General features: G+C 40.4%; 1 protein-coding gene across 1 annotated transcript; it reads right to left on the bottom strand.

The window, feature by feature from the left end:
- Positions 1-738: 738 nt before the first annotated feature.
- LOC117454834 (vesicle-associated membrane protein 1-like) lies at positions 739-11,226 on the bottom strand. The gene is made up of 5 exons (XM_034094039.1): positions 11,180-11,226; positions 9,085-9,193; positions 8,723-8,881; positions 6,025-6,076; positions 739-1,837 (listed from the first exon to the last, which is right to left on the bottom strand). Coding segments are annotated over exons 1-5 (339 nt in total). The 5' UTR covers positions 11,182-11,226; the 3' UTR covers positions 739-1,820.
- Between the last annotated feature and the right edge of the window lie 843 nt (positions 11,227-12,069).

Here is a 12,069-nt window from a genome sequence, read left to right as displayed (position 1 = left end):
TGTTTGTGGTCAGTTGGGGGAGGTGGGTTACGGGGGCCTTCTGTGTTCACATTAGAGTAAAATGACCTAATGCTATAATTGAATTCATTAGTTTTTAGGTGTTTTTACTTTCCGTAAGGGAAGGATAACTAAATTGGCTTCAATTCTAAGCACAGGACCCTCCTGTAAATGTATCTCAGATATACCTTTTTGATGTTAAATTCATTGTAGGACTTCTTCATTAATTTAATGTTAACTGATGATCTGCTTTAACAAATGTACCCATCTTTCCAATTTTTACTTATTTTATATTTTAATGTGTAGGGAGTTTATGTCCAACACTCAGACAAAATGCGGATATAATAGAAGTACAAAATGTTTTCATAGTATACTGTTCTCTCTGTTAGTACTCAGAAGTCCGTGTAGGAATACAAATAAGAGAACAAAATATTTTTTCAAAATATTTAAGAAAAATACCATGTTCCTTGTTCTGTCTCAAAGATAGTTGGAATGTATTTTAACTTTATACCAGTTTTGAACCACCCAAATTGTATTTGTTTTAGATGGCTGCTTGATTGGGTGATTCAAGTATAGATTTGGACTTTTTGAAGTAGAACACAATACTGCAAAACCTGCTTTGAGTTCATGTGCAGTAAAAGCATCTTTGATCAAATACTGGTATCAATCAGCTATTCCTATTTGTCACCAGTAGACAATAACATTAAAAAAACATGGACACATTTTATGGATAAACCAGGGCAAAAACATAGCATTTATTTTGGAAATATGAATTTATTTGAGATCCCCGTCAATCAACAAACTGCTTTTTAAATGTCAAATGTATTCTTGATTTTTAAGCAGTACAGAAACATCAGCTAACGCAGTGGGAAAGCTCAAGCACTCACAGATGTAATCTATATTTCTCTTTACATTTTAAATAATCCACCTATGATATCTACAGTCTCACCGTTTCATTCAGAAAAAGCCTCAGAAATATACAGAGGAGTCGCATTCAAGCAGAAACATTCGAACCACAGCTGAAATACACAGAACAGGTCCACGAGACAACAGAAACAGGAAGTGCTGCATCACAACTGTTACATAACTCAAACTGAGGCTGGACGGACACACGCAGGAGGAAAATATATCCAAATTGTTCGTGTGTTTAAAACGGAAATACATCAGTAGCAGTACCAATACTGACATCAAGAGGGCAGCTTTCCTGAACAATACTGTACAAAACAGCTGGCACACAAAATAAATGGTCAGGTGACAAAGCAATGGAAGACAAAGTCACATAACACTTCCTGTCCCTTATAAAATGTTGTATCGAACTTTCTGAGACCCATTTTTGTAAATCCCTTTATGTAGGTGAGAGAAAAAAAATCATATAATATAATCCAGAGCGCTTTAGCCATATATGGCATATTGTACCAGATGAACAAATCCTGGTTCAATGGATTTATGACATGCAGTAAAGTTTAAAAATACATTTCTTTTTGTGTTTAAACCCCTTGGCTACAATAAATATGACTTCCTTTTATTTTGTCGAGAGGATAATACAAGAACCAGGAAGAAAAACATCGTGTTTTTTAATGTACTCATAATTTAACTGTCCTGAAACAAGAATATTACATTCACTCCGGATAAATGTATGTAGAAGAAAAGAGAAAAGAAGAGAAGGAGGCACTGGACTGGAGCACATTACAGACTGAGCATGGAGCTTTTCTGAGGAAGAGGAGGGTGAAGAGCAGGAGGATGAAGAGCGGGAGGAGAGGCTGGGATTCGGCTCAATGGCGTTGGTGCAGACTCCAACTCTGTGTCCATCCCTGAAGAGCTGCTCAGTAGAAGAAATACACTGAGGAGGGAGAGCAGAGGAGTTAGAGTGGATGGGACGATTAGGAATGATTTTGACTATTACAATTTTACAACAACTGACAAACTGCATCTCCTGATACTTCTTTTGTAGACATTTTTTCAAACACTTCTGATATCAAACATTTTCAGTAGTTTGATTTGCCATCATTCATATTCTGAATGACAATTGTTTGTATTTTTTTAGAGTCAATAATATGTTATTTTTTTCTAAATACACTTGTAAAAAAAAATCTTTAAAACAATTATTTTCTGTCTCCCTCAAACAGAAATACAAGCCTAAATCCCTGTTGGTCTGAAAACAATTCTACACAAGCTGAAAGGTAATGGGTCATAAAAACAGTTCCTTTGAGCAAATGTCTGTGACTGATCTTCCTGTTAGATTCAGACATCCATTGTGTGCAAGATTATTACATTTATTAGTACATTTCTGCCCATAAACGTAATGTTTTCCTTAGAGGAATCATGATGTCGACCCTATAGCAAAGACCAGAGGGTAAAACTAAATGATGAGGATTTATTCATCCTGAGGGTGCCACGAATATCAAAAACCAATTTAATGAAACTCTTGTTTTGAGTCACAAATCAAAGTGGTGGTCAGAGCAGGAGCACTTTCACAACACAAAAAAAAGGAAACAGGAAACATCTGACTGAATTATACCAGAAAGAAATACTGTTGCAAATCAGGTAGCAGATATTTGAAAGAAGAGAACCCTTTTAAAAAATAAGGAAAGTTTGCTATTTCTCTCTAGGTCGTCCTCAGAAGAGCCCTCCATCGTCGCTTCCAGTCATCCCGGTTCTTCACACATCTGGCCAGTTCATTGGTACTTTGTGCTCCTGCGTCGTTCTTGAGTACGTCCACGTATGTTTGTACGGGACGTCCTCGTGACCGATGCCCGTGTGTTGGTTTCCACAGCACCAATTTGCCGGCTGGCAGCTCTTGATGCCTTTGGCAATGTCCTGCTAGTCTCATTCTCCTGGCTGCAATTTTCTCGCTCACCCTTGGTATTCCCTCGTACAGGATGTTGTTGGTTAAATGTACACTCTTGCTGATGTTAAATACTGCTCGCAACATTCTGGTGTAGCATCCGTCTAGAGACTTTTGCAGGGTTGGCTTCAGGGTCCAGCATTCACTGCCATAGAGGAGAACAGACTCTACCGTTGCATAGAAGAAGCTGAGTTTGATTTGACGGGGGAGGTTGGAGTTCCATACACTGGTCATGTCGTTCAGGGCCCTCCATGCAAGTGCCTTCCTCACCTTAAGATCTTGCTCGGTTGAGTTGACCCATGAGCCCAGGTAATTGAAGTCCTTGACACAGTGCCTTCTGTTGTTGTCAGAGGTGGATGTTCCGGTAAGATGTTATAGGTACAACCTTGGTACACTCTGACTCCACTCTGTTCAGGAGTTAGGGTTGGAGGATGTTGGAGGATGCGGATGTTGGAGGATGCGCCTCAATGCGTATGCAAACAGAAGCATCAATCTCATTACGCCAATCCTGATTGGCTGGTGATCTTGACGTCTACGTCAGGGAATCCACCCACCCTTTAAGTAGATTGCGCTACGTCGCAGCATCCTTCAAAAATAAGCACCTCTTCTCGCTTCGCCTTAACAAGAAGGGCCGTTTGGTGAGACATCTCACTTCATGTTACTCTGAGTACTGGGGTTACGTAAGTAACCTATAGTTCTCATTCATAACACTCCGTTCGATGTCTCACTATGCGAAATTGAAACTCCCGTATTGCTAGACATGCTTATCTCGAAAATCACCAAAACAACCAGAACTTAACAGGTAGAACCCTTTCTCAACACGGGGCCCAGCACTGCGCGGGCCACACTTGGAGCAGAGACATCTAGCCTGTAAAAGCGGACAAAAGTGAGCGGTGAGGACCAGCTCGCTGCGGCACAAATGTCTTGGATGGAAACACTCTTGAACAAAGCCCAGGATGTAGCCAGTCCACGAGTAGAATGAGCACGCAGGCCCGTTGGTGCCTGCAAACCCTGACTCGTATAAGCCAGAGCAATTGCTTCCACAATCCAGTGGGAGAGCCGTTGCCTGGTAACGGGCTTGCCCTTATGAGGGTTAGCCCAGGATACAAAGAGTTGGTCATTGCATCGAAACTCTTTTGACCTGTCCATATACAGTGGGGCAAAAAAGTATTTAGTCAGCCACCAATTGTGCAAGTTCTCCCACTTAAAAAGATGAGAGAGGCCTGTACTTTTCATCCTAGGTACACTTCAACTACGAGAGACAGAATGGGGGGAAAGAATCCAGGAAATGACATTGTAGGATTTTTAATGAATGAATTGGTAAATTCCTCGGTAAAATAAGTATTTGGTCTCCTACAAACAAACAAGATTTCTGGCTCTCATAGACCTGTAACTTCTTCTTTAAGAGCCTCCTCTGTCCTCCACTTGTTAACTGTATTAATGGCACCTGTTTGAACTCGTTATCAGTATAAAAGACACCTGTCCACAACCTCAAACAGTCACACTCCAAACTCCACTATGGCCAAGACCAAAGAGCTGTCAAAGGACACCAGAAACAAAATTGTAGACCTGCACCAGGCTGGGAAGACTGAATCTGCAATAGGTAAGCAGCTTGGTGTGAAGAAATCAACTGTGGGAGCAATTATTAGAAAATGGAAGACATACAAGACCACTGATAATCTCCCTCGATCTGGGGCTCCACGCAAGATCTCACCCCGTGGGGTCAAAATGATCACAAGAACGATGAGCAAAAATCTCAGAACCACACGGGGGGACCTAGTCAATGACCTGCAGAGAGCTGGGACCAAAGTAACAAAGGCTACCATCAGTAACACACTACGCCGCCAGGGACTCAAATCCTGCAGTGCCAGACGTGTCCCCCTGCTTAAGCCAGTACATGTCCAGGCCCGTCTGAAGTTTGCTAGAGAGCATTTAGATGATCCAGAAGAGGATTGGGAGAATGTCATATGGTCAGATGAAACCAAAATAGAACTTTTTGGTAAAAACTCAACTAGACGTGTTTGGAGTAGAAAGAATGCTGAGTTGCATCCAAAGAACACCATACCTACTGTGAAACATGGGGGTGGAAACATCATGCTTTGGGGCTGTTTTTCTGCAAAGGGACCAGGACGACTGATCCGTGTAAAGGAAAGAATGAATGGGGCCATGTATCGTGAGATTTTGAGTGACAACCTCCTTCCATCAGCAAGGGCATTGAAGGTGAAACGTGGCTGGGTCTTTCAGCATGACAATGATCCCAAACACACCGCCCGGGCAACGAAGGAGTGGCTTCGTAAGAAGCATTTCAAGGTCCTGGAGTGGCCTAGCCGGTCTCCAGATCTCAACCCCATAGAAAATCTTTGGAGGGAGTTGAAAGTCCGTGTTGCCCAGCGACAGCCCCACAACATCACTGCTCTAGAGGAGATCTGCATGGAGGAATGGGCCAAAATACCAGCAACAGTGTGTGAAAACCTTGTGAAGACTTACAGAAAACGTTTGACCTCTGTCATTGCCAACAAAGGGTATGTAACAAAGTATTGAGATGAACTTTTGTTATTGACCAAATACTTATTTTCCACCATAATTTGCAAATAAATTCTTTAAAAATCAGACAATGTGATTTTCTGGATTTTTTTCCTCATTCTGTCTCTCATAGTTGAGGTATACCTAGGATGAAAATGACAGGCCTCTCTCATATTTTTAAGTGGGAGAACTTGCACAATTGGTGGCTGACTAAATACTTTTTTGCCCCACTGTAGGTGCGTAAAGCACGAACTGGACACAGCAAATTCGGCCGCTGTTCCTCAGAGGAACACAGCGGCGGAGGAAATGCCTCAATGTCAATGGGGGTACATGAGCCAACCACCTTAGGTACAAAGGCAGGGTTGGGCTTCAGCAACACTCTCGTTTTCCCCGGGGCAAACTGAGTGCATGAAGGATGTACAAAGAGCGCATGAATGTCACTGACTCGCTTGGCAGATGCCAGAGCCAGTAACAACACTGTCTTCAGTGACAGGTGTTTCATGTCAGCTTCTTCCAGGGGTTCAAATGGAGGTCGAGTGAGCCCATCTAAAACCACTGCCAAGTCCCATAAGGGCACCAGTGACCTGGAAACAGGGAGGAGCCTGCGAGCCCCTTTCATAAAACGGCAGACCATTTGAAACTGAAGTTTATTTACTTACAGAAGACGACTCCAAAACAAATTACACCAATGACTGCCATCATGATCATCATCTGGAGGGAAAAGAGACAAACAAAGTCACATCATAAATTCACGAATAACCTTAATATATTTTATGTCTGAAATCTGCTAAAACAAAGCCTTGAAATTAGAGGGGACATAGGGGACAAATGTTGTTGTTTAATTTGTTTCCATTTGAACTTTTCTCCACGAACACGTGATAGTGTTTTAGTGTGGGGTATTTTGGTTCAAATATAATAGGCAAAGCTACACATTATGGACCTACGTTCAATAAATAAATGAACATGATGACATAGTAGTGACAGACAGGAAATCACATCACCTCAGTGGGGGGAGGGGGAGAGAGATTAACAGGAACAAGGAGAGGACAGGGGAGAGAGATTGGTACTGGCTTGATGTGTGGGTGTGGCTGTGTGTGTGTGTGTGTGTGTGTGTGTGTGTGTGTGTGTGTGTGTGTGTGTGTGTGTGTGTGTGTGTGTGTGTGTGTGTGTGTGTGTGTGTGTGTGTGTGTGTGTGTGTGTGTGTGTGTGTGTGTGTGTGTGTGTGTGTGTGTGTGTGTGTGTGTGTGTGTGTGTGTGTGTGTGTGTGTGTGTGTGTGTGTGTGTGTGTGTGTGTGTGTGTGGGGGGTTGTGGGTTACTGAGAACAAAGCAAAAATAGAAACCAGATGTTAGTCGAAAATGAATGTAACACAAGGAAATGATGAGTAAGTGAGTAAATGGATTTGTTCCGGGGACTATTTCCAGCGGCGGATTAATCTGCATTTGGGGCTCTAGTGAGTATTTGGGACGGTGTGTGTGGAATTGAGTAGAATGGTAACGAAGGAACCTGTCACCCACTGCATCACGACGGCTTACTGATGTGTTTGTAGACAACAATGGCACAGAGGAATAAGTTATATCAGGATTTGATACATATATAATAGGATATAGTGTTTATGTTCTAAAGGCATTGGTTGAAAACTCATTTAACCCTCCTATTGTCTTTGTTCCCCCCCCCTTACTTTGGTGTTCGCGGTCAAATGTGACCGGTCCTGTTTTAACTGCTATTACATTAACACAAAAACCATTGATCATCAACAAATGTCATTGAACACCCTTTCAAACTAAACATTGTATCAGACTACTGGTACATGAAAAACTGCAGTAAATATACAAAGAATAGACACTGAACATGTATTGCATGTGCCAGGTGTGATCCATGTGGGGGGATGGGCACATAAGAGCGGGAAATGTGTCAAATTGTTGTGTGTGTGTGCGTGTTTGTGTGTGTGTTTTATCTGATCTGGATGGTTACTAATTCCTTTTCCTTATGGAAAACCAGACCGGGAACACCATGGGTGTTACAAAGTTGACTAAATCATCCAAAATGCAGTGAAAGTGGTGATCAGCAATTGTATATGTTCAAATGTATACTGTGAAGGATGTCATGAAGCCTTAATGCAATCAAATGTAAAACAAAAAAGTTATGATTGATGAAAGTAGTAAATCGGTCAGATTTGACCCGAAGACAACAGGAGGGTTAAAGATCATCAACACCCCCAAAGACTTCACCAAACACACCACAAAGAACACGGCCTGGGTGTCATTGGCGTTAATATTAAAGGCTATAATGCTTATGTCCTCACTTGTAAAGACGTACACATCAGCGTGTGTTTTAGTGTGTATTGGGGGTGGGTGGAGTTACATCACAAATCACAGCTGGCTCTATAATCCCACACTGACACTGTAATCCAGATTGGGATTTCTCTCTCTGACTTCCTGGTCACTGTCAGTAATCCTCCTCTGCCTCTCTAAACAGCAGCTTCTGATTGGTGGATGTGAAACCAGCACAGTCTGTCCGTCAGAGGCGGAGCGATGGACGGACAGAGTGAGATAAAAATGGATTGGCAGCCGAGGCCGGATTGATGAATGACCAGGGGAGAGCGAGATGTGACGAGGGAGGGGAACGAGGGATAAAGATGGCGGCTGATCTCACACCGGATGGTTCGTTCCATTCGGCTGATGAATTTACCATCATCATCATATTTTAAAGAATGCTTTCGTTTATATCAATACACAATTTTGTCCTTAGATATGTTTCAATGGTGGATTGTCACCAAGAACATTCAATCGAGTTATTAATTACAAAGTCGAAGTACTTGCACTTTGAGATGTAGTGTTGAAGTATTATAAATTGTAAATTCTCAGAGGTTATATATTGAAGGAATATTGTAACTTTTCACTCTATAGCAGAGTAAAGAATATGATGCACTGCTGTAGATTAAAATCCAACAGTATATTAAGGAGTTAAATCGAGCACAAATGTAAACACACATTGAAAGTATACCATCAATATCATGTATTATAGTAAAACACTGACAGGGAACATTTTACTGCTGATTGTACTTTTTCTAGCCATTTATTACTACTGATTGCACCTTTGAGTGCACAACTTCACTTGTAGTGTAGTATTTGTACTTGAGTAAAGGATCTGATTATTCCACCTTTGCATCAATCAATGATATGTTGAAGCTATGGGAGCATAAAATGGTGTGAATACTTAATTTTTTGCCTTTTAGATCTCCAGTGGTGTCTCGTCTCGCATTTTTTTATGATCAGCAAAAGGGGCAAGGTGCAGAAATACTCCTTATGAAGTACTGAGAAGGGCCAATGCATGATGGGATACAACACATGCCCACCTTGCAGTTTTTCCACCAGTACTTGTTCTTGAGTTTGGCGGCGCTGCTCTCGAACTGCGAGGCTCCGGCCTGCAGGGCGTCGGCCCGGTCGTCCAGCTCCGACAGCTTCTGGTCCCTCTCCAGGACTTTGTCCACGTTCACACGCATGATGTCCACCACCTGAGGGACAACAACACCTGTCAGCATCACAGCCTCCCTCCTGGGATCAATTTGGTGTTATAACTTCATTCATTGGTCTTTTTTAAAGCTTTTTGATTTGATTTTGTGCTAAAATATTCCAAAAAAGCCTCAAGTTAACCATTTGTTTCCATTGAGATTATTCCATACAAATGTGACTCCTCGTCTTTGGCCGGTTTCCTCACCTCGTCCACTTGTGCCTGTGTCTGCTGCAGTCGTCTGTTGCTGGTGAGGTTGGGGGCCGGGGCCGCGGGGCCCCCCTCACCGTCTGCACCGGCACCTTCTGGAGTCGTCCTGCAGAGCGAGAGGTGAGACAGACTGATATCTCATACTGATATTCTGAACAATCTGTGCTGTTGTATTTGCTGTAAAGTGTCTCTACTGTAGGCTATTTTTATTATATGTACAGCACTTTGGCTCGACCAAAAATCGTTTATAAATGTGCTATATAAATTAAACTTGATTTGATTTGATTTGATTTGAGAGGAACGTGTGCGACTCATCACAGAAACCTTTCAGTAACAGTAAAAGTCATTCTTCACCTGAATGGCCTGAAACATTATCAATTATTATGCTGATTATGTTCTAAACCAATAGTTTGGTATGTTAAAATGACAGATTTTTTTATTCTATTGGTGATGTCTTTAAATGTCTTGTTTTGTCAGTCCCAAACCTAATATATTCCCTTTAATATGATGTAAAACTAAGAAAAGCAGGAATTTCCAATATTTTAAGGGCTACAAACAACATTTTCGGCCATTTTGTATGAAAAATGACTTGAACCATCAACTGATTATCAAAGAAGTTCCTATCATTTCCATTCAATTGACATAATGTTGGACCACTATAATGAATCTTCATCACTTTTAGTCTTTTAATTTAGAGATGTTTTATTTGGTGTTATACTGCCAAAAGTGACAATTACAGGACATATTAAGTTATAAAACATAGTGTAAAAGTAGTTTAATCATAGCAGTCCCCATAGGCGGTCAGAGCGGTTCAGGCTTTGGCAGAAAAACTCATAAGTGTATTGAAATGTCTAAAAGTGCATTTGAATGTTTATAAATTAAACGTTGTGTTATTGTGGAGGAGGATGAGATATTTTGTATTACAAAAGTTATAGGGTTGCTTTTCACAACTTTGAAACTCAGCCACAAATGTATTAACATCAACAGATTACATCTGATGTTTGATTCTGTGATGTGTTTACAGAAACCAAAGAGAGGGTAGATCTGGGAAACTGGCAACAGCTCTGCACCAAGACAGTTTTGATGACAGTTCGATTAATCTGTGTGAGGTAATAAAAGAATAAAAACCAGATTATAAAAACAGATTAATGCATTGGTGCATACAATATTTGAATCCAGTTATACGCTTAATAAATATTCTGAAATGGGTAGATATGCACAATGAGTAATCCTACTGCTGGGTTTCTACGAGTAAAATATTGAAGGAAGGACTATTTACTTGTATTTTCAAAAGGTATTGCTGTGTTTTTTTTTTGTAGTTAAGTACACGATTTGAGTTCATACTCCACTGTCTTTCTTTTGTAACCAGTCAGCACCTTATAAGGCAACAGAACTGTCCTGAGACAATTCATTTTAAAACATGAATTCAAAATAGTAAACATGACTCATCAAACGTTAGCATCCCTGCATATAATTAAAGTATAAGAGAGTGTAAGAAAGAATACATTCCGAACAATTATGTAAAGCTGTTTTACACACACATGCACACACACAGCAGGTGGTTTCATGTGATGGTGACACACATAGCAGGTCCCTCTCTCTGCTCTCCTCTCAGGAGCAAAATGGAGAAAGATTAGTGCACGCAATAATACCTCCCCCTCCTCCCCACAACACTGAACAAATACAATAAAACAATCTTTATTATATGTTTTGCTTTTTCGAAAAACAACTACTGGTCATTTTAAGCGACACATTTCATTCAGTTCTTGTTTATGCTCAGCTGAATATTGGTTTGATGGTGTGAAGAGTAGAAACGCACTTTCGCAGTAATGATAGTTTTGCAGGTGAATCATTGTGATACTTCGTCGCCTCCCAGTTTTTCCACAGTACCGAGTTGTATTAAAGCAACAAACACGATGTTAAACCAAAGGTCAACATCTCGGAAACACACATTAAAATGAAAGAAAAGTTGCTTAACTGCATTGAGCGGAATGTAACAAAATGCTTTCAGCCGTCTGACCACTTCGTAATGTGAACAAGTAAACAGATATTTCGCATATTATATAAAAACGAAATGAAATATGTTACTCACATCTCAGCGGCAGGATGATGGAGATAATCTGAGTCCGAGAGAGAGGGATGAGGAGGGGGAGGGAGATAAAGAGATAGAGAGAGAGAGAGAGAGACCAATTGTAAATGGAGGTTGAGTCCAGTCTTCTCTTGCCCCGATATTCAACCCTGTCTCCTAAAAATTACATTCCCACAGAACTAAACTGCATTCTCAATTACATTTAGCTTGAAACATATTTTCTCCCACGTTACGTTCGTTATGAACGTATCAAATACGTTTATTTTCTACATATCTTTGCTATTTATTGTCTTGCTTATGATAATGATAATAGTCATTTATAAATATCATTTTTGAGCACACATTTGAAATCAGTAGGCGAGGCTGTAATTTCGCCAGCTGTAACTCTCATGAGCGAGGCAGAAACTAATAGTTTTTAACGTGCCAAAAAGCTGCTGTGTCATTTATTGCACCTCAAACATTAAAACAAATCCAGAGTTACGTGTTTCTGTACTTCCTCTAAGAACAAAGGACAGTAAAAGAAGATGTGGCTTCAGGCTTGATCGCCGTTCAAATGACAGCGTTGGTTTCCCCAAAAGTGAGCGGGGCTGTAAAGTGACGTAGATTTTACTCTCATATAAGAATAATACTATACTTTATATTTTCAAAATACTATATACAATGTAATTTTTGTTTTTCAGTTTTTCAGCAGCTATGTCGTTTTTTCTGATATTTTTGACATACTATACTAAGTATTTTTTAAATTTATTGTCGCAAATTTTTTTTTTTTAAAAAGGGATAGTATATCCCTTTTTAATTTTTTTATTTGCGACATACTATACCATGTCTTCTTTTGGGATTTTCAACAAACTATAATGTATTTTATTTATTTTTTAGACATACTATGTATTTTT

The sequence above is a fragment of the Pseudochaenichthys georgianus genome, chromosome 11 (assembly GCF_902827115.2).
Source record: "Pseudochaenichthys georgianus chromosome 11, fPseGeo1.2, whole genome shotgun sequence".
NCBI lineage: Eukaryota > Metazoa > Chordata > Actinopteri > Perciformes > Channichthyidae > Pseudochaenichthys > Pseudochaenichthys georgianus.
The sequence above is the reverse complement of the archived record's forward strand: the minus strand, read 5'-3'. Positions and strand labels throughout refer to the sequence as shown.